Raw genomic sequence first — 25,858 nt, forward strand, 5'->3', positions numbered from 1 at the left:
TGAATTTCCGTTGGGAGACAAGTTTTAAGAAAAGTAGAACCGCTTTCTACTTCTGCAACTGTCGCAACGATCACAGTGGTGATAAAAAGAAGGCTTTCACCGTGTAACACCACTTCGCGAAACTTGTCTCGTTTCATGAAACCGAGCATGTTACAAGCTGCAACGTCTGCTGAAACTTGTTTCGCAGCGCCGTTGCACATAAGCTTCAGCTGAAAGTTTCAACCTGTAACAGCAGCTTAAAAACTACTTCAGATGATGGCATGTTGACAGGGTTATCTGGATAATCCCTGTGGCGTGTTCCTTGTTTGAATTGCGGTGCGTTGTTTTCTTCAAATTTTGGTGTTCAGTGAAGTGTTAGTTCTGAGAAGCCCTGGGGCTTAGCCTTTGATGAAGCCTTTCTTGACCCTAGAGGGTGACAGGAGGTAAAGTGCGTAAACCATTCTCGTCCCCGTAGCCCTCCGTTTCTTTTGGTCACGTGGTCGGCGAAACGAAAGGCTCTGGTCGCAGCTAATACCGGATATCCGTAAATTTCGGACATCCGGGCATGCGCACTTCTTTCAAGTTTCAATGATCGTGCGTGAGGGGAGAGAAAATACTGGCGTAATGGATGATTCGTCAGTGGATCATTTCGAAGAAGCGTTTAGGGACTGTGCAATAATTATCAGGAAGGGGGGGTCCTAAAATGAGCTTCACCAAAGGAAAAATTAGATAGGTCCCCCCCTCCAGCAGCGTCAAGATTAGCTGTGACCCCCCCCCCCCCTCGCGTTCTCTCAAAATTATGATGTGCCCCCCCCTCTCTAACCCGTACCTTTAGATATTGAAAAACTTGAGAACAGATACCAATATCTTTTATCCGACAACCCTGCTTGTGCAGGAAGGTTTCTCCGATAGGATTACAAGCCAGCTCCCCATGATGACAGCAACATCAGACGTTGCAAACAAGAGGCAAATGATATCCAGGACAAGCTTAATGCTGTCGTAACCAAGTTAGAAAAACACTGAAGACCCTCTCGCTGTTTAAATCAAGAACAGACCTGGCATGTCTGTGGGACCTCTTAAATGCCAAATGTCTTATTGGCAAAGCTCACAACGTGGTTTGTGATTTCTGTGCATGAGCGATTGTTTCAATCTATCATATGTTGACATTCTAAATAAGTTAAAGCATGTGTTTATGTTGATGCAATATTTAGACATTATGGATAGTCAAAGGCGTGGCATCTGTCTATTTGGAAAATGTTTATTTATTCATTATCGAATTTGTGAAATTTAATTGACCCCCCCCCTCAACTTACTTGAGAAATCTTATGTAGAGCCCCCCCCTCCTTTCCATTATTTTAACTTAAGGCCCCCCCCCTCTGGTTTTAGGGCCCCCCCCCTCCTGATAATTATTGCACAGTCCCTTAAAAGGCTTTCATTGTGCTTGTCCGGGTTACGACACAACAACAAAAAAAAGGATGGTTACGATCGAGAATGACCTCGTTGCAGGCGATGCAGTAGGGAACTTAAGCAACGACAACGGCGACGGCAACGAGGACGTCAAAAATTTGCATATTTAGTGGACAAAAAAAAAAAGAGCTTTGCTTGCCCGGCCCGAGTGTGTTTAATTTTTGTCCATCTGCAAAACAACAACGTGAAATAGCCAAATTTGAGGTTTTATCAAAGATGTCTACACTTGAGGATAAATTTTCATTTTATCCCCTAAATAAGCGCCGTTCCGACGAGTGTCATTCTTGAGGAACATACATACATACATACATACATACATACATACATACTTAATTGACCGTTCCCCATAGGGGCTTTTCAGGGCCAATGAAACACAACGAAACAACAACTGTTAAGAATCCCAACTGGCCGGAGACAAACCAGTCGGCTATTTACAAGTGCAGCGGGGAAGTTGAGCCTGGGATCTCCGGATCTCAAGGCAAGCGCCCTAACCACTGGGCCACACTGATCTACCATACCCTTGCCCTATTGAAAAGGTTGAAATTGTCACGAAGTGATTACAATAACGCGAATTTATATTTTGAGATGACCTACTCGTTGCCGTCGTCGTTGCTTAAGTTCTCTACTGATTTCACGGAAACTTGTACGCCTTTTTCGGCGTAGTCGCCATATTTCAGAAGTTTTATTTAATCTTTTGAAAAGCGCACCAAAAAGGGCTTGCCACGTACCATTTGTTCCCGCCATATTGCCGGAACAATCTCGACCCCAGAGCTCTTCTCTTGACTGAGGGAGAGAACAGCACTAGGGAGCCTTGAAGCAAAGTGTCTTCTCATTGGTTTTCGTAAAGAACAATCAAAAGCGTCTCTAATTGGTGCATTCATGTTAGCACGAAAAGTGAGCAGGCGCCGTAGGGTTCAAATAGCCAATTTTTGGCTATGGGAGCCCTACTGCGCATGTTCTCTTACATAGACTTTCCCAGAGCCTTGGGTCGATCTGAATCTCAGTAGTGAATTTTACAGTCGGATAATAGTTATTTGCTAGCTCTGTGAAATTGTTTATTTCTTCTTTGGTTATACTCCATAGAGGAAAGATGAAGTTGCTTGTATGGGCTTGGTTTCATGATATCTGTTTCAACACACAGCCACGAAAATGTTGGCAAAGGATAGTGCGGTTTCGTGCGTTTAAAAGTAGCTTTTACCGTTGAACAAGAAAGAAATTTATTTCAAGATAAGGCGCAACAAATCTTTGAGAAAGTGAGTAGGTATAGGAGGGTTATGTTTATGGAATGTTTCGTATGTGTTATATGCATTGGTGGAGCCGGCGATTACTTCACCCTGCGGTAACGAAGGTAATTAGACAAATAGTAGAAGACCAAAAACCTCATTTTTAATGCACGAATTATAGCACTAATTGGGTTATTCAAATATGGGAAAAATCATATCGTTTTATTAAAAATTACAGCCAAATTTGCCCTTTAATTTTGTGTTATAAACGTCATTTCGAAAAATTTACCGTCAACCGTCAAAGAGGAAACCCCCCCCCCCCCCCCCCCCCATCCTTCTCCAATTGAGACCTTCTTTCAAGTGGTATCACGGCCAGTTGAATGGACTAGCGCGTTGAACCGCCGACCGGCTGGCTCAGTTGGTTGAGCACTGGGATACCATGCAGGAGGTTGTGAGTTCGACTCCAACCGGACCAACACTCAGGGTCTTTAAATAACTGATGAAAAAGTGCTACCTTTATAATTGTACAGTGGAACTTCGATTTAATGAACCTCTATAGGCCATTCCGGAACTGCGCAGGGAACTGGGGCGAGTTTCATAAGAATATGCATACAAAGTGATTTTCACCTCACCTATTTCCAAATAGTAGGTCTATGACATTATTTTCCAGTTGTTCCAAGTAAAGCCTGATAATTTTTAAGAGTTCATATGGTTTTGAGGGACGCGGCCTCAACATTAGAAACGTTCGCATGGATTTTTAACTATGTTTTAACTCAAGTTTTAAGGAGGCTCGAAAGGGTTTCAACACTTAGAAGACACTCTCTTTAGATAGAATAACGCTACAACACTGTATCACGTAACAGCAATGTTATGGTACCATATGAAATACCGATTATTTCCAAGCAAGATGTGATCATTAATGTGACGTAATGAGTTACCTGGGCAACAAGAAAGCCCAGCAAAAACACCCTATATTTTGGATTTAGCTGCTCATATCTCAAAAACGAACTCGGTCACCGCCCTTTCTTTTTGCTGAAAAGTGGTTAGAAGGCAACGATGAAACGTTCGGCAAAGTTTAAATAATTTTTGTCTTGCGGATTCAGAGCCACCTTTAAAAAATCCCAGAGTTAAGGTGGCTCAGACTATTTTTGAACTTTGCTGAAAGTTTTATCTTGCCCTTCTGTTTACTTTTCAGGTGTAAAAAATGAGGTTTGCCGATCAGAATTGTGGAATGACATCATGCATGGACAAGTTTTATTTATTGATGATTACTAAGTGACTTTGAGGTTTATTTTCCTTAAATGATAAATGTGTTTAATGATGTCTTTCAGATAGTACTTACACTGTAATTGTGAGTGGTGGGGAAGTGGGGGATTGAGTGGGGGGGGGGGGGGGGAGGTTGGGATGTGGCACTGGTTGGCACTAGTCTCATCGGCGTTGATCAGAGCAGGCAAGTCAGCCACCTCGGGAGCTGATGTTGGAACGGCTGGTTGCAAAGTTAAAATATAGTACCCTGACAGGACGCGCGCTCACGGGTAATGAATGTTAAACTCGATTAACAGTGTCCGCCTGATTGCTGAAATGTTATTTGTAATCGAAATTGACAATAAATGCTTTGGATGCTTTTGGAACCTATGAACACAAGATGCATATGCAGGTTTTGTAGTGTGCCGATGTTCAGTGACAAAGTGTAAATGTTCGTGTCATTTCTAGGACGTTTTTGTGCTTTTAATTCCTTAGACCGAAACTGCCCTAGGGTTATTTCCATGGATACATCAAAAACAACAAAAGAACTTCCCATGACAGTTCCCGAACTGAAAAGTGCGGTTGATCTGCTCCTTTATGTGGCTTGGCCAATCATAAAGCAGAACTAATTTGCAAGGTCAGTGAACTCATATCTAATTCTATTTTACCCTAAGGGGAGCCTTAATGTGTAACCGCATCCCCAAGGGTGACATGAAACCTGAGCTGAACCAAACCAAAGCCATTTACCCTCAGGAAGGCCCCACACGCAAGGTGTGTGTAATCACAGCCTTAAGAATAGTAATGAGACCCGGCTTGATTTTCTTGTATGTTAATATCTTCTCCTCACGTCACATTTTGCACCCATGTCTGGATTCTAGAAGGACACGCTTCTTGTGGAATGTTTTTGAAGCCGCTCCGTTCAATAAACTCGCATGTCGTGTTTTTATCGGGTCTTAAACCACTCGGCTTCGCCTTGTGGTTTTAAACCTGATAAAACACCCCTGCTGGTTTATTAAATAGTACCTAATGTTTCGAAAATGAACTACTTTTATATAATCCATGGTCAATTTGCCGATCAGAATTGTGGAATCACATCATGCATGGACAAGTTTTATTTATTGATGATTACTAAGTGAGGTTTATTTTCCGTACATGATAAATGTGTTTAATTATGTCTTTCAGATAGTACTCACACTGTAATTGGCCAATCATTCAGTGCGACGGGCTGATTAAAGACTGTTTTTGTTGCTTGATTTAAAGGTCTAGATATCATCGCACTAGGCCTATCAATTGAACTGAATAAAAAAAGGAACCGAATCTTACAGTAATTTCCGAGAAAACCAGTTTAGTCGAATACATTTAACCGTTAAAATTGTCATCTTGAGCCCAAGGCGTTATACGAAATCACATGATTTTTCTCGTACAATTTGGAATAAATGAGTACTTGTGTCATTGCTCGTGTAATTTTGTTCGTCTTTGAAAAAATCTGCTCTTGCCTATTTATTCCAAATTGGCTGCATCCGAAATCCTGGCGTTTCATAAACGAGTTCATAATTTCATCTTTGTCTTTGTAAAAAAAAAAAAAAAAAGCGCAAGTGCTAAACAGAAACGTTACAAACAAAGAAGCATACAAAACTATTGCACTTCAAAACAGTTTGAAACTGTTCAGTTTGCAGTGCAATAGTTCACAACCTCGTGTTGTGTTCGTTTGCCCGCGGACAGAAGGTCTTTTTCTTTGTACCTTTCTCAAAACATACTTAAATCTGATGAATTATTCAAAACCATGTTGACTTTACATTAACCTTTTTCGAAACACTTTCATCCAAACACAAATTCACAAGAGTTGCCAACGGTCTTGAAATGGCCCTCTTAATGCTATGCATCACCATTCTCTCGCTACTGGTAGCTTCGAACACAGCGGACTATGAAGTCGAGGAATTAACACTGAAAGTAACAGAGACGAGCAAAATCCAGGAAACGGGCGAAACGAATCCAAAGGAACAAGCCACTTTTAACAAAGGCAGTGAAGAAGCACTAGAAGCCGACAGTGCTTCGACAGGCCTTAGAGGATACGACGTCGATCATAACTTAGATGGGTTGATTCTTCTCGCTTGCATTGTGGGTTTGATTTTGCTTATTGTAATTATTCGATGTGTTTGCTGTAGAGTCGAACAGTGCGAGGAGCGAACCAAGAGAACGATGGATACCAAAGATAAGAAACAATGTGATATAGAGCAAACGCAGAAGGAGGTTAGAATGCAAGGAGTGAAGACCCCAGGGAAGTACAAGTCTTTGGTCTAAGTTTTCGTTGCTTTATTTCCCTGATCATTCAGCCTTTATAGGGAAAGCTAAAACAGCAGAATCAGCTGGATGAAGTAATCATCAAAGACATTATTTGCCATAAATACGTAATGCAAACATACTTTTGAACTTGAGCTTCGAGTTTTGCGCTGTGGCATTTTGACCATTTAGTATCTCGAGTGGGAGCATGCATTGGCTATCCTTCCGTTGGGCTGCAATACATTTATCAGTAGAAGGGCGTGGGGGTCGACTTCACGTCCCCAATTATGTCGTTAGGATCCCATTTTTACGCGCAATACGCCGACATGTGTGCAAGAAACAGCAAAGAATGGAATACCAGTGAGCACTTCAAAAGGGAGAAATTCAAATCTACCGGAATAACGTAAAAGCAGAAAAAAAATGTCAATTCCTGTAAAAAGGCATAACGCGTTAGTAGAGCAAGATCAAACACTTAACCGTGAGCGGGAGATGAAGCAAAAAGATGGGCTGTTTTCTTAAAATAATGCACTGACATCCTTGACATTGTGGGCTCGACTTAGCACTTTTAAAACGTAGATTTCCGTATTCGGAAAATTGAAATTTTACAACTGCAGAGACTAGAAGTGAATTCTTGCGCCACGAAATTTAAAGCCTTCTCATCAAGTTGACGATAAACTATTGAGATATGAATTGAAAATCAGTTCGAGTTGACTGAATTTCAATTTTTCCCTTTCCTTGCATTAGTGCGAAGTTGCGAGAACGATTTTTTAAGGTTTAAATCTGGAAATTAAACACTATTGAACTGTTACGTGAACTTACTGTAAGATATAACCATTTTCGTTTTGTTTGTTTGTTTGCAAGTGAAAAGCTAAATAAAATGACACATCTTTTTGCAAAAATCTTTCTTAAAATAATCCATATATCATGCTGTAAGTCTGCAAACATGAATCCAATATACATTATATTTAATTAAGGTTTATACATTTACTAAATAATGACTGAGAAAGGACACTGACCAAGCGAATCCACAGCGTGGAGTCCTTGTCGAAAAGGGTTTTTTTTTTCAGGAGAACCGGGAACTGCATTGCCAACAATGCAATAGGCCATTTCCGAGTTGCTGTTTGTCTCGGTTTCGAAGTGAGTCTTGGTGCTCAACAATTGTAAGGGAAATGAGTTTGATTTGCATGCGAATGCGCAACTCATTTCCATTTGAATGGTAGTGCACCAGGACTCGCTATGAAAGTGGGGCATGCAGTAACTCGGACATAGGCTATTTTCCAACTGTAACACATCCAAGATTTCCCGAGAAGAGGAATGGGTTCGATACGGTCAACGTCACAAATTACTTCGCGACGCTGTTTTCAACAAACTTAGCTTAACTTTCTTGCGTGGTCATGGATCAAATTACAACTAGGTTTTCGACCTTTAGGAAGAGTGATTTTAACGAACAAAAGAATTACTTTTAGGCAAGTGCATAGGTAATAGATGAGGTGATAGACAGAAACGGTGCTCGAGTAAGACGAATTGTCAAAAAAATTTTGAAATCAGTAATTTCCATTCATTTTAAACTGACTTCGCTATGAAATCAATAATCTTTAAAGGAAATCTCACAAATTTGACAATGCGGAATTTAATAGGTACGAGTGAGGTATTAAAATTTCTCAAAATTTGACGAGACGTTAGGCGCTGGAGTCCAATTTGAGATTAATCCGGGTAATTTCCCTTCCCGGGCGTTAAAAAGATTTCCAGGGTACCGTTTCTCGAAAGTCCCGAAACTTTACGGGTCATTTTCACAATTCCCTTTGTATCTCAAGAATGGACGGGATTTAAGTCGTCAAACTTCACAGACGAGTTTCTTTTAGTTAGCTTGAAAACATGATAAAAGATCGGCTTTCCAAAACTAGCGGTTGGCAGTTTCACAAATGGCTTTTCGGGCCCGAAAAGTTTTCGGGACTTTCGAGAAACGGGCCCTAGGACCGGATTGGGTTGTTAATACTTTTTAGGAATGATCAACTCTGTAGCCATTTCTTCGAGACTTCTAGCTGTCCCTCCATGGAAGTCGATCCGCGCGCTGTTTCATCATGCAATTGAGAGAAAGGGCTGAGGGAGGATTGGAGAAGAGGAGAATTGCCGCAAAAGCGCTCAGCTCGACTGACCAACACGATCTCCTCCTTAAATGAAGGATTACCCTCCATTGTCAATTTACTCCAAATGAAGTATTATCCTCCATTTAGATTAATCTGTCCCAGGACTTAATATATATAATCATTGCTAAATAATGGTTAAGTCTAAGGCTTGATTTTAAAATGGTTAGCCAGTTTCTCTTGAATGAAGGGGGTAGTTTCTAAACAAACTGTGGTACTGCGTCCGTGGGGAAGTAGTATACAAAAATTGGTTTTATCAACGGAGTTGATAATGTAAATTGGCCACTATACAGAGATTCTAAAAGCTGACGTTTCGAGCGTTAGCTCTTCGTCAGAGCGAATCGAGGAATTATGGGTTACGTGTGGTTTTTATAGTAGAGTAGGAGCTACGCTATTGGTGGTAACATGGCAACGTGAAAAATAGGAATATATTAGTTAAATGAAAAGCGTTCGTTAATACCGTGAGGATTAAGGGTGCCGATTTGGAAGATGAATTTTTGTTCTAGATTCTTGCGGCTTTCTGTCGTACCTAGATGTAGGGAAAGGCCGCAGATAGCCATGTGTTTTTGGGAGTGGTTAGGGAGATTAAAATGACGAGCGACTGGCTTAGATGCATCTTTGTCATTCTTCTCAACATCGCGAAGGTGTTCGCGGAATCGGTCACCTAGTCGTCTACCTGTCTCGCCAATGTATAATTTATTGCATAACGCACAGGTTATGCAACAAATTACATTTGCGGAGGTGCATGTGAAACGATCGGTGATCTTAACAGATCGCTTAGGTCCCGATATCTTGATAGTGTTAACAATGAAAAGATAAGTTTTGCATCGTGAGCGCGCGCATTTGAAAGTGCCGGGTTGCTCGTTAGTTTTGAGCGCGCTTCTAACTAAAAAGTTGCCTACGTTTTTGTCGCGTTTGAATGAAATAAGTGGAGGTTGCTAAAAGATTCTACCAGTCTCGGGATCATTTTGGAGTAATTTAAAATTATTAAGAATGATACTTTTGACTGCGTGATTATGAGTATGGAAAGTGAGGGTGAATGGAATTTTGTCATTCTTATCTTTTTGTGACGTTTGTAGTGACGACTGTCAATCAAATTGTTGGGCGCGATGATGGCCCGCTTTGACCACAGAGACAGGATAGCCACGTTTTTCGAAGAACTGGCACATCTCCTCTGATTTGCTGGAAAAATCGGAGTCATCACTACATAGACGTCGAAGTCTAAGAAATTGAGAATAAGGAATTGAGTTCTTGACATGTGATGGATTTGATGATGAATACAACAAATAACTGTGAGAATCTGTAGGTTTGTAGTGCACACTGGTACATAGCACGTTGCCACTAATAAAGACTTTGATATCTAAGAAAGACAATGAAGTTTCCGAAATTTGCCAGGTATATTTAAGAGCCGAATGAAAAGAATTGACGGAGGTGATAAAATGATCGAGTTCTTCTCTGCTGGATGAAATAGCGCCGATACAATGGTCGATGTATCGGCCGTAGAGTTCAGGTATTGGCCGTTGTACTGATTAAAAAATTGGTGTTCAACATATCCTACAAAAAGATTGGCATGGCTAGGTCCCATTCTTGTGCCCATCGCTTCACCATTAATTTGTTTGTAATAGTTGCCGGCGAATGAAAAGCAGTTAAGCGTTAAAACTAGTTCGGCAAGGCGGAGGAGCGTTTCCGAGCTTGGTTCTTTGACAATGCGTTGATCGAAAAAGTGTTTAAGTGCTTGAAGACCTTCGCTATTGGGAATGACTGTGTACAGAGATGTAATGTCCATGGTGAAAATAAGTTTGTCTTGGCCGGAGAAATTGAAATCGCGGAAAATTTTTAATGCGTGTGTATTGTCTTTAATGTATGATGGCAAAGATTTGACGATAGGCGTCATAATCCTGTCTAAGTAGCTAGAAATGAGTTCGGTGGGGCAACTACAAGCAGAAACGATAGGGCGACCTGGGTTGTGAGGTTTGTGAATTTTAGGCAAGAAGTAAATGCACGAAGTTCTAGGGGTGTTGATGATGAGATGAGTGGCAGTGTCCGGTAATTCTTGATTAACTATGAGATTCTGAATGGTGTCTTTGACAAGTTTTTGAGATTTTTGGAAGTGAGATCTTTCTGGATTTTGGCATAAAACAAAGTATCCGAAAGTTGCCGCAAAGCTTCTTTTTGGTAAAGGTCGGACCGCCAAACAACTACCGCCACGCCTTTGTCGGCCGATTTGACAACTATGTCATTGCGTTTACCAAGATTTTTAAGCGCCGCCCACTGTTCCGAGGAAAGGTTGGAAAATTTAGTGTTACGATTGAATTTAAGTTTGTGAATGTCGTGACGGCATTTTTTGGTGAAAAAAATCTAAAGAGGCAAATTGTCCCTCTGGGGGAGTCCATCTAGATTTGCGAACTTGAAGTGTTTCAAAAATATCTTTGTTAGAAGTGTCCGAATCGTTCTCTTTGTCATGAAAAAAGGCTTTTAACTGAACGCGGCGACTGCGAAGGAATTTTTCAACATCTTGGTTAATAGAAAATTCGTTGGTGCGTTTGGTAACAGGGACAAAATTTAGGCCCTTACTGAGAACAGATTTTTCTGAGTTAGTAAGCGGAAGATTTTCTGGAATTGTAACTACGGTATTATGGCTATGCAATGTAGTGTCGTCGGTAATTTGCGGACCAATTATTCTTTGAAGTTTTAGAGTCTTGGTTTGGTACGGTGGTCAATTTACATTATCAACTCCGTTGATAAAACCAAATTTTAGTTTCTCTTGAACTTTGGTAACCGGCATTTTTTACTGTGTAAGCTTGCTTCTTGCACGTTGACAGCTGCATTTGGAAAACAATGGAAATTAAAAAAAGACACCCTCGCATTTAAGTATGTGGTAGTCTAGTGGTCAAGTAAAGGGGTTATTAATCAAACGTTCCCAGGTTCAAGTCCTGTGAGTCCAGACATTGGGGTTCTGCTTTTAAAAGAAATATGTCCCTTTCCCATGATTCCTATCAAGCTTTCAGTGTCCAAAATGAATGACAATATTTCCCTTAGAGCAAATTGACAATTAAGAATAATCCTATTAAAACTGGGTTTGTCACCAGGTGAGCACATTTAAAAAATATTTGAAAAAATACAAACTAGGTTACACTAGTGGTTTAAAAGATGATATATTACAATAAAAAATGTTCCCAACGTTTCGGTCACAAACACGGACCTTCTTCAGGGGAAGTGAAAGAAAAAACCACACAAAAGCAGAAATATAAGCAAGACGCTGATTAAAAATTCGAGATAAGTGTCATTTTTTCTTGTTTGCAAGGGTCAAGTGCAAATACTCCTTGGGGAGTAACGCCCCGTCATCTCGGTTGAGAGGGTCTCTCGCGCAATTAATCTCCCAAGCTTCCAAAATCTTCCTTTGGTGCCAATTACTATTAGTCCTGAGAATTGTGGCCTCATCCCATGCGATATCGTAATTGGTATTTGTCACGTCGCACGGAGACAATGCAAAAAATCAGCACTTGCAGACCACGTGACAAATACCAATCACGATATCGCATGGGATGAGGCCACAATTCTCAGGACTAATAGTAATTGGCACCAAAGGAAGATTTTGGAAGCTTGGGAGATTAATTGCGCGAGAGACCCTCTCAACCGAGATGACGGGGCGTTACTCCCCAAGGAGTATTTGCACTTGACCCTTGCAAACAAGAAAAAATGACACTTATCTCGAATTTTTAATCAGCGTCTTGCTTATATTTGTGCTTTTGTGTGTTTTTTTCTTTCACTTTCCCTGAAGAAGGTCCGTGTTTGTGACCGAAACGTTGGTAACATTTTTTATTGTAATATATCATCTTTTAAACCACCAGTGTAACCTAGTTTGTATTTTTTCAAATATTTTTTAAATAAGAATAATCCTTCGACTAAGGGAGAGACTTGGTTGCGACTGACATGGAAGGAACCTCCAGAAGCCTACATATTTATCAAATAGCCTGTAAAGGATCTATCTAAACCAGCACGACAGGAAAGACGGATGGATTAGACCATTTTCGAATTCTCACGGCTGGACTGGGTCTAGCATGAAATGGAGGCTAATGCGGGCAAACTAATTTGCCCGCATTAGCCTCCATTTCAAGCTAGACCCAGTCCATCCATGAGAATTCGAAAATGATCTATTCAGGTTGCATAGGTCTTCTCCGATAAGGATTATGCCACCCTAACCTTCTGCAGCCACACACAATAACTAAATAAAAATGACCCCCACAGGATCGTTGTTAAATAATTTAATAGATTACATTTTTTATCACATTACGTCACTATGCGATGTGAAAACCTAGCTGGTAGGTTCGTTTCAAATGGGGCCAGAAAGTAGAACATGTACAGAGTCGAGCTTCAGGGGAAACTTGCGTTTTTCCAGTTGCTTTTTAGCAAACTTAATGGGACTACTCGTTTCTTCGTTCTTGCACAATTTGAAAATGGCTTATTGTTTATGGAATACACAGCGGACGGCATTAATATGTTTACACAATTCCCTGTTTTCTGAGAGTGGACCAAACGTTTCTCTCACAGTCTAAACTTTTTGGCTTGGCCTCAATGGTTTGTTTGCTACAGCTGGTAAGTTTCTTTTCTAGGGATGACAAATTCTTGACAAGGGTGTGGCCAGTTTCTGTAGTCGACTTTTTTTCTGCTGTTGTAGAACCGTGTAGAGTAGTGACTGTTAACGGCTGAACACTTGCAACTGGTAAACTATTGATATCTTTCTTTAAATTCAGCGGAGCTTTCACCAGAGATGAAATTATGTCGAAGACGTTTCCTTCTCTAAGCTGATTTGCTTGGAATTTCTCCCTTGCGTTTATAATCCCTGGCGACACACCGAGGTTTTGTCTGTCACGATTTTGCGACATAGATTTTGTTACTCTTTCGTCAAGCTCATGCTTCTCTTTCTCGATATCATGTAATTCGGCGAGTTTAGGTCCATTCTCATCCAAAGTGTTTTTCGTTTCCGCAGTGATAACTTCACATAAGTCGTCACTTGTCACGCAATCCTCTATATGGGTACTTTTATTTGTATTAAGAAGCATTTCAGCTTTCTTATGTACCTGGAAATCATTTGTGAACCCATCACTGGCTTGGCCTTTGTTCTCTATAACCTTAAGATTCAAGGCGTTTTCAGTCTGTTCACAGGAGATTTCAACATCCTGGCTAGCTACGCATTTTCCTACCGTTTCGTTTTGTAAATGTTCCGTTTTTTCAACGCGCGATTCCATCTCTTGGACTTGCTCAGGTAGGAAAAAACCATGTTTGTCAACATTATCGATATCCGTCACGCTTGCATCTATGCCTTTCGAGCTACTCTTGCCTTTCTTCTCCTTGTTACTTGAAGTTGAATTACCAACGTTACTAGTTAAGTTCTCAGTCACGCTTTCTTGCTTGGTGGTTGATCTCCGCGTATCATGGGATCCTGCCCCACCCTCACTGTCATCATTGCCGTCCATCACGCTCTCAGTCACGCTATTCGGGCTTTCTCCTTTTTTCCGACCGTGACTGTCATAAATTCCGTCACCACTCACGCTTTCCTGTCGGCTAAGTCTTCTTCCACTTCCTTCACCTTTTCTTTTCTTTCCCTTAGGGGCGTGTTCCGAGTCATCTTGTTGCAAGTCCTCGATTTCGGTTCTCTCTCCAGATAAATACTCAGCTCGTCTCAATTTTTTAACTAAATGTCTCTCTAATTTAAATAAAAAAGTTTTTTTCCATTCTATGGTCTCGTTCTTCACCCTCTCCCTTGTTTCGACAATCTTTTGGCTGATTTCTGATACTGTCTTACTCTTTGTGAGTTTGATTGAATTGGGAAGCCGTTCCTCATCTTGTTGATTTGCATCTTCGTCTCTCTTGGTCGTTTTAGATTTGTCAGCCACTGAAATGCAGGGAGTTTGGCTGCCATCTTGCTCCATGGGACCCGGATACTTTTCTTGTTCTTGTTCTTGTTCTGGTGGAAAAATAGGTCCAGGCTGATCTATGAGTTCAGAGCAATTGACTTTCTCAGCAAAAGCAGAATTATTCGCATGATCATCGCTTCTGAGATGACCAACAAATCGCTGATGGTCAATACCACGAAGGTTACCTTTTTGTCCCGAATCATCATCATGCTTACAGCTATTCATAGTCTTTACATTGTCGTTTAAGGGGGAGTCACATTTCTGCGTGATTTCTTCCCCAGATGATGTTCTCTCTGATAGACGACGTTTTCTAGAAATATGTTTCGTCAAGACTACTGAGTCATCCCTGTTTTGTGGCAAGAGATCTTCTAAAGGGATATTGTATAACAATGGAGAATTTGCTGTAATTTGGCGAACTTCAGCATTCGCATTCGAGTTCTCACATCGCGATTCCTTGCACAGCTCAGAAACAGAAGGCACAGCACTAGTGATACCACGTTCTTTGTTGGATAAATCTTCCGCATCAACAAGAGGACGAGTGGCATTTGTCAGAGTCGTAGAATTCTTCATCACAGAATGAACAGCAACAAGTTTGGGAAGAGTTTTGTGGTTTAAAGCCAAGCCAGCCGACGAAATGGTTGTGTACCAATTACAGCCTTCCTTTGCATCACTTGGAACGATGCAGACTCCAGGCACATGCAGAGCACGTTGAGGTAAGGCCGTTTGGTCATACACACGGGATTTGCCTGCTTTATGACGTCTTAGCTTCAAAAGAGCCCTTGAAGATTGACCTTGTAAAATCCCAAAGGATCCGCCAACATAATTTTCAAGATGACTTGGTAAATGTCCCCGCGCTTTTAGTTCAACAGGCTTCGAAAATTTATCTCTTGTATCATTTAGTGTCTGTCTAATATTCTCTGACTCAAACTGCTCTCGTTGTTTCCTTTCCAGGTACATTTTCTGGTCTAATGAGCTCTCGCTATGTAACAGACGAGGCCGCTTCGCTTCATTTCTGCTCAAGTCAGTGACGTATTCATCGAAATGACGGAGACGCTGTGTACGAGCAGGGATGGTCTGCTGTACAGCAGATCCAGTTGTGCTAGTCGATAGATGATTGCCTCTACTTGGAACGTTTTGTTTAGAAGCCAAAACGCGTTCAAACAAACTTTGCGGCAAGGAAAAGATACTTTCCACAGTAGGAACTTCCATAATAAAATTATTTTCTCCGACCATCGGCGAACTTCGCGCTGATCCTGCAACCGAAAAGAACCAAAAGAGCTAACGTTATATTAGGACCATAAAATCAGACGCGGAAACCTGCTATACACTGAAACACAGTTACAATGATAATGCCTTGAAATGAATTTACAAAACACCAAACAGAAATATACCCTTTTAAAACTGGGTTTGTCACCAGGTGGATCCATTGGCAAATAAAAAATATAAATATATGTTACTCTGGTGTTTGAAATATAAATTATGTACAATAAAAACGTTTTCCGACGTTTCGGTTGTATTCAACAACCTTCATCAGGGAAAGTGAAAGATAAAATTTACACGAAAGCTAAGATATAAACTAAAACGCTAATTAAAAATTCTAAAGTTAGTGTCATTTTTCTTTTCTGCAATATTCAAATGCAAATACTCCTTGGGGAGTAGTGCTCCATCGTCTCGGTTGAGGGGGTCTTTAGCACAGTTTATTTCCCAAGCCTCAAGAATTTTCCTTTGTCGCCAGTGCTGTCTTTGGTCCGCAAGTGCTGATTTTTCTTTTTGTAGCAGTGCGACGGCCTTTTGATGCTCGCCTTTTCTAGTTGTAAATTTTCTTTGCGTTTCTCCGACGTAATCCTTGCTAGAAATATACCCTGTGTGCCAATTTTTTTTCCTTCGCTCGGAAGTGGCGAGTTCTCCCAGGCCTTGTAGAAACATTGAAACGATAGTAAACTAAAAAAAACAGGTTTCAACCTTGAAATTAAAACAAAAATAACCATTTTAAAAGGTCTAATTCTCCCTGCACTTTTACGTTCATAAAACCCTTCTTCAAATGATTTTTCAGTTTTATACCGTGTGCTTTTGAGCGCTATCACTTCACTTACTGCTTAATTTCCCGGCATCTGCATTCAAGAACTATCTTTCAAATGGAAATAATCGGTCCACTTTGTCTGTGGCTTTATACGAAGATCTCGCTCTTTGCCAGAAGATCGTTGTATATTATATAGCTCTGTAGGTTCTAAAAAAAGCTCTCACGCAAATCAAAACATTTACACTGGTTCTGATTTAGCTCAGTCACGAAATTTAAACGTAAGCATTTCACTTTTATTGCACGTATGTATTTTTGCTGAGTCACGTGTGACGTAAACTAATATAACCACGCATCATTTCAGCTGAGTCATGAAGCAAAGAAAAACCCCATGACAACACAATCATTTTAACATCATCGAGCCGAGAGAAGAATGGAAAAGAAACCAAAAACGATTCATTCATTGTAATATCACTGACTAACTTTTAGCAGCGTCGTGATTCAACCAATTGTAATATTCGTGACTATATTTGAGCGGAATATTGTATCGAAAATCAACACTAAAGTACACAATACATGGAATATATCGTTGTCTAAATTTGCCGAATGGGTATTCAACGAAATCTGCAAAAACAAATTCTGATATACTTTGAAATATCGACTAGCCGGTCAAACTAACGCAAGAAAACTTTCTAGAAATATTATGGTAATGTTGTCACGCACGCATGCTTTTTAAGTCTTCTTCGATTTAAATTAGAACTTGAGAGCACAAAGGGTAATTTAAAAAAAAAGCAATATTTGACACATTTTGCCCTTAATTACATAGGAATGAATTTCTAAAGCACGAATATGTGTAGGCTACGAACGCGGACGTACTTCCTAAAGTCGTTTCTCTCCCACGTTCTGGAGGTCAGCACGACTCCTAACAACAAGAGCATGTACACAAGAACAATAGTCTTTTTCAACGCAACACGCGAAAACAAAACATTGGAGACTCGGCAGATTAGCTTCAGTTAATCGCCTCATCATAGCTTTCATTTGCCGTATTTTGTCATGAGAAAGAATATCCGTGTATCTTTTCTATCCGAAAAGGAGTTCTGTGCAATTTGTCCGCGACTATCCATGCCATACGACCCCCGACGTCATATACATTACGTCACTTCCGGACCCTGAACTGAAAGAAACTTATTGCAGTGCTGCACTCTCCTGTCACAAGAGGGGGCCGCGCTAGGACAATAAATTGGACGTTTGGAGTATTTTTCACGAGGTGTACAATATTAGTGCTGGAGACTTAATGTGAAAAACGATTTTTTAAATGCAGAGATTGAAAATCATTGCATGGCAGTTAACAGCGCTACTTTGGCAGTAACGAAAGGAAAGCCTGGCAAAATTAACTCTAGGTTATTGGTTCAGCATATGATTGTTTTTTGATGTTTGGGTCAACATTTCCTTACCTCTTCACTGAATACTGACAATTACGGATATTTCACAACGCATCAGAACTCGTTGGCGAACATATCCAGGGCTCGAAATAACGGCCGGTCAACGGACAATGTCCGAACTGATTTGGGAGTTGACCGGTCAACCTTTCGTCTTGCCGGTCATATTGATCATATTGACCGGTCACATTTGATCGTTTTGAAAATGAAATAAATTAAAATTTCCATGTTGTTCAGTTGTAGCAAGTCGCTGTGTATTGTCATTTGCGGAACTTTGATCTGAAATCCTGGGTGAATTGCAACAAGAACCGTTGTTGACAATGACTGCTTTTAACTCCTATAAGCCCTAAGCAACAACTGTTTTGGAAATATATAACGCCAGTTTGGGTTCATGGGCCCATGTTTTAAGAGTTATTTATTTTATATAATTTGACAGGCCAGAAACGGTACGTGACCGAGCTAAAATGAATTTGGCCGGTCATCGTCTCCGGAGATGATATCATGTGACAAATTTGAAGGCGGGTCTAAAACAAAGGTCACATTCGACAGGTCACTCGTTGCAGGTCATTGAAGCAACCTAAAACCCTCAATTTGGCTAACCCTAGGTCTAAAAACTAACCTTGGGCCGTTGGTTAACCAAACTGAGGGTTAGGGTTAGGGTTACTTTCCAAAAGGTAAAACAATGATCTGCAACGAGTGACTTGTGGAATGTGATCTGTGTTTCAGACCCGCCGCAAATTCGAGTAGAACTAAACACAAAACGCGGGCGCAAAAATTAAACCGTTTTTTCTGGATCTCGTTCAGTCTTATAAACAAATCATCCCAGTAACCGGGATAAAAACGACCCGATGAAATGTCATGACAGAGCGAACGATTTGTCATTTTCTATTTCTCTTTTCTTGTAAATTCAAATTTTGAGCGCCCGCTCTCACGTGTAGTGTTACGTGACTTTTGGTTTATACTGTAAGAAACAGACAACTTTTTTTAAAGACATGTTTCGGCATGCTTATGCCATCATCAGTTAAAATGAGTTCCTAAGTGTGAACAGTTCTAAAATCGCCACTTTGCTACCAGCATAAAGGAACACACGGAAAGCGATAAAGACTCGCATATTTTTAAGCATTTTAACACGTCTTCTTTATGTAAGAACAAATACTCCCCTTCGTGCTTTAGTATTCTGGATTCTGCCAGCAACTCAATTTATTTAAAACTCAAAGAAGCTTTTTATATAAATAAGATCAAACCGGAACTTAACAAACAATTGTAGCATTACAACACTTTTCTCACGTTTTAGTTTACACCTTGATGTTTGCAGTCACGCTGTAAATAGTACCTGCTTTTGTATTACGTCTTGTTGTAATAATTTTTTCATCTACCCGTAGACTTTATAATTAACTGTTCACAGTTAGGAACTCATTAAACTGATGGTGGCATAAGCATGCCGAAACATGTCTTTTAAAAAAGTTGTCTGTTTCTTACAGTATTTATAATACTTGCTACTATTGCGAACTTTTGGTTTAGTCCGAACATCCGAGCAGATTGGACATAACACAGCGAGACGGTTCAGCGGAGGATACATAAGGGTCATAAAAAGTTGATCCCTTTCTTGCGTGGGACTTTCAAATGATGCAACGGAGACACTAGTCACTTCGATGGTTAGGATTTGGTGTGGGACGTAATAGTTTTACTCTCCTATTTCGACAGGATTTTACGGTGGTGAGTAAGGTTCTGCCCACACTTGATTTTTGATACTAGGCGGACGGACGCGAATGTATTCCTCCCATTACGTCATTACGAATACTTTCACGTATTTAAATTGTGATATATATGCACTTTGACGTCAGTATTTGAGAGAGAGTATTACGGTATTGCACATGTTTTAGCCGTAGCAAATGTCACCGTTTAGAAGCAAATCGGAAGCGACGTTACAATTCGCACGGGAAATTTATACGTACGCGTGAAAATCTGGCTCAGCCCTTAGCTCATTTGTGATTGTTTAATAATCGAAATGTAGTTGTAAATTTCCCGCACGACTTACTACATTGCTTCCGATTGGATCATAAATGATGACATTCGTAACACCGTGATACTCTCCCTTTTAACAGAATGAATGTGATTTGAGTGGGTGTAAAAGCCACGTGGCATTACACGTGACCAGCATTTTCCTTCATTTGTCGAATTATTTTTGAGAAATATTTTATAAAAGTAACAGAGAAAGGACAATGGGCAAGCCAGCGAGCCATGCAAGTCAACGAGGCCAGCCATGCGAGTCAACATGCCAACCATGCGAATCAATGCGTGTCACACAGTTATTGACTAACTGTTTAACAGCGCTATTTGAAATGGGTGCTTAGCAAAATTTGCATGCCTCGCATGACTCGCAGATTGCCAACCCTTCTATCCTACATACACCAGGTTTCCGGTGACAGGGAATCACTTGATTGCTGTCAACAGAACTAAACGGATGAGTCCCAAAATCATGATACGTTCCCGTTTGCTAGACGCATTAAGCCACACTTGAAGATGAACGTTTCAGATTTTCTTAGTATTCACTTCACTTAATTAATTTCGCAAGGTTTTTCTCTCTAGCCTTTTAGCCTTGCTTGAAGAGAACACGTTCATCACAAGATTAAATAATTAAATCACCGAAGTTTTGTGATAAAACCTAGAAGGTGATCTACCATTTCCGATCTCTGTCACTTTGCGCCAAGGGATTTTCCATGGGTTCAGTGGATTCTTCAGGAATTAATGCTGCGTTTACATTATTTTGAGCTTTTCCCTAGGTTAAGAGTTACTGAGTTTACAAGTTACTTACATTCGTCTGCTGTTTACACTGGCTGAAATGACTCAAGTTGACGTGTCAAGACTCGCGCTCGAGGTCACGAATGTCATGAAATCGAAATGGCGGGAAATTCTCAAAACACGATGGCTTCAAGAAGTTAAGTCTTTGGTTTCGTGGTCATTGCTTTTTATTTTAGGAGCAAACTGAGGTGCTATCATCTGCATAGACGAGGACCTCATTCCACAATATTGAGCTTGTTGATTGTACACAGAATATGGATACTTCCGTGCATAGAAACTATGCGGCAAACTTCCGGAAAGAATGTCGCTTCCAGCAATTAAGTCACTTCCGGTCAGCAATCACGATCAAATACCGGTAATCAAAAGAAAAACAAATCAGCAACAAGAATAAATGAATGGTACGAATTCCAACAGGAGTCAAGATCATGGGGTGATCAGCTTCTAAACGTTTAACAGCTAACCTTACCAAACCTAGCAAAAGGTGTTAGAAGATTTTAAAAAAACTGTTTCTTAGGCTATGTTGTGAAATGGCATTGCTTGTGCTATCCTTGCAACAGCAATGATTCATGAATTCACTATGAAAGACATCTCTCTTAAAGTTGCTTACTCCCGACCGAATTCTTTAGCAACTAAATCGATCATTCAACTGCATTATAGTTAAAAATGAATCAAGCCCGAACTAGAACATGGTGTTCAATGCATCTTCCTTGAAAACCTTACTTAGAAGTCAGAAATCAAATTTCGTTTTTGTGTTTCTTTAAATCTCGTGCAAAAGTGACATTGGTTTAAGTAATGAGTCCCTTATTATTTGTTGTTGTTGTTAATCGAGGAATCTTGTCTATCTATCGGACAGATCAGTTCTCAGGTGGGCTGTAACTGGCAACAAGTAAGAACCGATAAGTAAAGCAAATAAGTTACTTTATTTATCCACATATCGCATATAAGCGAAGGATCGTTAAATGCAAATGTGCAATAAAAGATTATTTAAAACAAAGAAACATGCCTGTAGTGTTATCTGGCAACAACAAAATCCTAAAGCTCTAGAATATGTAAGGTCTTTTGAGGGTTCTAAAATCTCTAAAGTTGTGGGCTGATCTAAACGTTCTAAAGTTCTAAAATCAAATGATCCATTTTTCGCCACCTGAATAATTTGTTTTGTACGTTGTTGAAAACAAAAACTGAACAGAGTTAGAGTTATTTCAAAAACGCTGAGGGTATGTATCGGAAGTCTAGAAATCTGTAGCTAAAAGGTTCAAGAACCTCTAAAATAAGTACGCGATGTAGAATGCTAGAACGGAAGAGGGGTTTTAAAATATCTAATAATTCTAAAGTTCTAGGATATCTATGGTCCATGTTGTGAGTCTAAATTTTCTAAAGCTCTGGAATATGTAAGGTCTTTTGGGGGTTCTAAAATCTCTAATGTTCTAGAATATCAAAAGATCCCTTTGGGGCTTCTAAAATCTTTAAACGTCTTAAGTTCTAAAATATAAAACAATAGCCCTAAAACCGAACCGCGAAATGAAAGCTAAAATTTTTACGAGAGTGCTTAGGCCTAATCACTGAAACGAGCGCTTAGGCTTAATCAGTAAACTAGTGCTTTTTTCTCCACACGATCTCGTGAAAAGAGTAGTTAACCGAACCCCGAAATGAAAGCTAAAATTTTACGAGTGCTTAGGCCTAATCACGGAAAAGCGCGCTTAGGCTTAATCAGTAAACTAGTGCTTTCTTCTTCACATGATCTCGTGAAAAGTGTACTAGTTGAGCGAATCGCAAAATGAAAGCTAAAATTTTACGAGAGTGCTTAGGCCTAATCACTGAAACGAGCGCTTAGGCTAATTCAGTGAACGAGTGCTTTCTTCTTCACACGATCTTGTGAAAAGTGCAGTTGACCGAACCGCAAAATGAAAGCTAAACTTTTGCGAGAAAGCTTAGGCCTAATAACTGAAAGGAGCGCTTAGACTTAATCAGTAAACGAGTGCTTTCTTCTTCACACAATCTCGTGAAAAGTGTAGTTAACCGAACCGCACAGTGAAAGATAAAGAGCGATACCCGGTTTGGTCAAGTTTTCATGTCCATTTTTGATTCGTTTCGGAAAACGTTTTAGCTCACTTAAGGACATGGTATTCATGGGTATTTGTTTTTGCTTAAATGAGTGCTTAGTATTTAAACGAGTGAATGGTAATCAGTGAAATCAACCAAGCCTAATGTGAGTTCTGGAACTCACTTGATGAGTCTGGCTATTCTAGAACTCTAGACATTCCAGACATTCTAGAGCCCACAGAGGGTAACATATAACAATTGAGAATTCCAGAACTTAGAACTCTAGAACTCGGAACTCTAGAACTGCGAATTTGACTCACTTAGAACTCTAGACCTGGAACTCTAGTACTTAAATCAGAACTTTAGAAGTTTGCACATACGACCATTTTACTAGAGCGGTTCTAGAATGATACACTAGAACTTTCTATAGAGCTCTTCAAACTAGAGCAGTTACAGAATGCTATAGAACTTACTAATGTCATAACCTTGACCATTCTATATTTCACATATAATCACTATAGAGCTCTTCTAACTAGAACAGTTCTAGAATGCTATAGAAGTTTCTAATGTGAAGACCTGCACCTTTATGGAATTCTTGTGCATTAAACCAGTTTGCGGCTTATTGTCCCCTACACACAAATTACAAAATAAGAAATAACAAAGAACGTAGTCTTCCTTAAAACATTCACCGCGTCCTTACCGTAAATGCAGCTTGGTCGCTCAACGCTACTCTTGTCGTCAGTGCCGTTGTTGGCTTTCATCCCACTGAAAGCAAGCTGTTGATACATGGAAGGTTGACCTGATGTCGAATAACAAAATGCCTTCCTTTCAAACGAGGTAATCATTGAACCATCGAATCCATTCGACCGGATCATCTAATCTCCAAGACAGAATCACTTGAAAAAGAAATCGAGAAAGTTTCCGTGAGTCAAAATAAATCATGGGGCAATCTCTTCAAGAAATAACGCAGATCACGCGCCATGCGGGCATCTTATGACTCTCATAACGGTCTGAGTAATCGTACCGTTCTCATGTAAACGACAACAAATCTCAGACCGGGTCAGTGATATGTTTATTAGACAAAAGATAAAGCAATTGCAGAATACTCCGCATCTCTAGCTACACGGTGCAGCCGGTAACGTGTCTACGCGGTTACTCGAGTTCTCATTAATTCATAATATTCACTCAAGTTCTCTGGAAGGTGGCTACACGTTTACGCAACTTCTCCGCTTTAATTTATTCATAATTCACTCAAGTTCTCTGGAAGGTACGCGTCTACGCAGCTACTCCGTTGTAATTTATTCATAATTTAGCGAAGTTACTTGAGCCGTAATAACTGTTGATAAGAACTACTATAACTGAAAGCTAACCAGTTTGAAATCAGTGCCTAGGCCTAATAACTGTGGATAAGAGATGGAGTTCGTTATTTTCTTAGTTTCACAAGTCTCGAGGGAGTTTTCTGCAATTTTTTGCGGGGTTTTTTATCATTTTGTCCCGGTTTCAAGTAAAGGGCTGCAAAAATGTCATACCGGTACAAGTTCATACCGGTGCGAGTTCGTCATGGTCTCAGGTAAAAAAACCCGAAAATAACAAAGCGAGAGGTATTGTCTCCACCTTCAAATCCTTCCAACTTATTGGCACTAATTTAAATGTATAATTACTCCATGGACAATGACGGTCAAAAATTTTGACCAAGAATCGATGATGAAGTTGGTGAACGACGAGTGAACTTTCGATTTCAAGAAACTGTGGTCGGCGGCGGCGGCAGCAACTTCTCGAACGAGCTTGAACAGTGATCGGAAAAAGATACCAAAATTTACACTGTCAAAGTTAAGATTACTAATAATTTAATTCAGCAACTGCACAGATGACTTAGGCGCTCTCAAGTCCTCCACAGCGCTTAAATGCAGTTATTGAGGACTTTAAAAAGTCTACCTCGTTCGCGTCGTACAAATGTGAGCGAATTATCCTTAAAAATAAATTGGTTACGAGGGGATTCAGTTTGCACACGCGAATTGTCGTCAAAACCTCAAATTTGTTGATTTCACGTCGTTGTTGCACAGAGTACCGCAGAAATATGAGCTAAAACGCGTGCTGCACGTGAAGCCGCGATTTTTCCCTCTATTAAACCTGGATATTGCTATTTTGTGGCATTCGCGATGACGATCGCGTCGTAAATCTTTAAGTCCCTGCATTTCACGTCGTATGATGACGACAAAGAATGTACTAACCTGTAAAACGCACGTGAAAAGCGAGTAGAAGCCTTTGTTTTGCTTAAAACCACTGATTCGTAGCTGTCAAACTGCAGTTGCCGTCTGTCCTTGTTGCTGCCAGAGAGCTTCATATAAAAAACCCAGATTCTGTTGTTGAAAACGAGAGGGAATAGGACCGAGTCACAGAAATAAAAATCTGGAACATCCTAGGATATCTCGAGGGATTGGAGTAAGTGCAGAATATCCGGCCACCGACGTGTTTTTGTTGCGGCATTCTTTGAAGAACGGGGTATCGGTTCGGAAGTAATCAGACGGGTCTGGGAATCATCAATGGAACATGGTGAATTTGAACACCTTGCACATCGGCCGCGTTCAGTTCCTCCTATTTCCTCCACACTGAAAAAAAGTGTTATGATCCTTCGTTGTAAGGCTTTTAGACAATCTATACAATGTTTACCATTTCCGTTCCCACCTCTTGACGACACCAACCAAAGACCCCGAAATAAACTGTTTTGTACCCATCACTTTCCTTCGAATTTCGCCTTCCTTAAAACACAGTCAGAATTTTGACGCTACTTCTTGTCTCGCTTAGGATTTCTCAACAGGCCGCTTTAATACTTTTACACTGCAAAATTTAATCGGGTTTATACCGTCATCAATTCGAGGTGTATTCAAAACAAGAATGCCAAATTATGGAGGAGACAAGCAAAAAGCTCACAGAAATATCTTACTTCTGTTAAAGCTTACTTTTTATCTTAATGATAGAGGCAAAGTCTGCGACACCTTGAAAACAGAGGAATTTTAACAATTTTTCTTGAAAGTTCACATCAAGAAGCCATACCTTATCCTTAGTTTTTGTTTGCCTTTTGTTTATACTATTTTCTGGAAAAGCTTTATTCGAAGGAAAAATCTTCTCGCTGACTTCTTGATATTTTCCCTTTCCTTGGGAAAATAAATACAAAAGCTGCAAGCTATCAAGAGGGAGTGACACCAAGTAACAACAAAGGGATTCTTTTTGGTGCAATCTTTTGAAGGTCACCGACGTGAATACTGTTTTTGTTTTACATTTCATGAGATAGCGGACATCTGAT

General features: G+C 40.2%; 1 protein-coding gene across 4 annotated transcripts; it reads right to left on the reverse strand.

The window, feature by feature from the left end:
- Positions 1-12,588: 12,588 nt before the first annotated feature.
- On the reverse strand, positions 12,589-24,936 carry LOC137982520 (myosin heavy chain, clone 203-like). 4 transcript variants are annotated; one of them, XM_068829627.1, is made up of 3 exons: positions 24,786-24,936; positions 23,255-23,450; positions 12,589-15,509 (listed from the first exon to the last, which is right to left on the reverse strand). In XM_068829627.1, the coding sequence occupies exons 2-3, from the start codon at positions 23,427-23,429 to the stop codon at positions 12,841-12,843; spliced, it is 2,844 nt and encodes a 947-aa protein (XP_068685728.1). In that variant the 5' UTR covers positions 23,430-23,450; positions 24,786-24,936; the 3' UTR covers positions 12,589-12,840. The 4 variants fall into 4 exon arrangements, with proteins under 4 accessions (XP_068685728.1, XP_068685731.1, XP_068685730.1 ...); XM_068829630.1 differs by lacking the exons at positions 23,255-23,450; positions 24,786-24,936 and adding an exon at positions 17,728-17,810; XM_068829629.1 differs by lacking the exons at positions 23,255-23,450; positions 24,786-24,936 and adding an exon at positions 16,318-16,599.
- Between the last annotated feature and the right edge of the window lie 922 nt (positions 24,937-25,858).

Source organism: Montipora foliosa, chromosome 13, assembly GCF_036669935.1.
Source record: "Montipora foliosa isolate CH-2021 chromosome 13, ASM3666993v2, whole genome shotgun sequence".
Taxonomy (NCBI): domain Eukaryota; kingdom Metazoa; phylum Cnidaria; class Anthozoa; order Scleractinia; family Acroporidae; genus Montipora; species Montipora foliosa.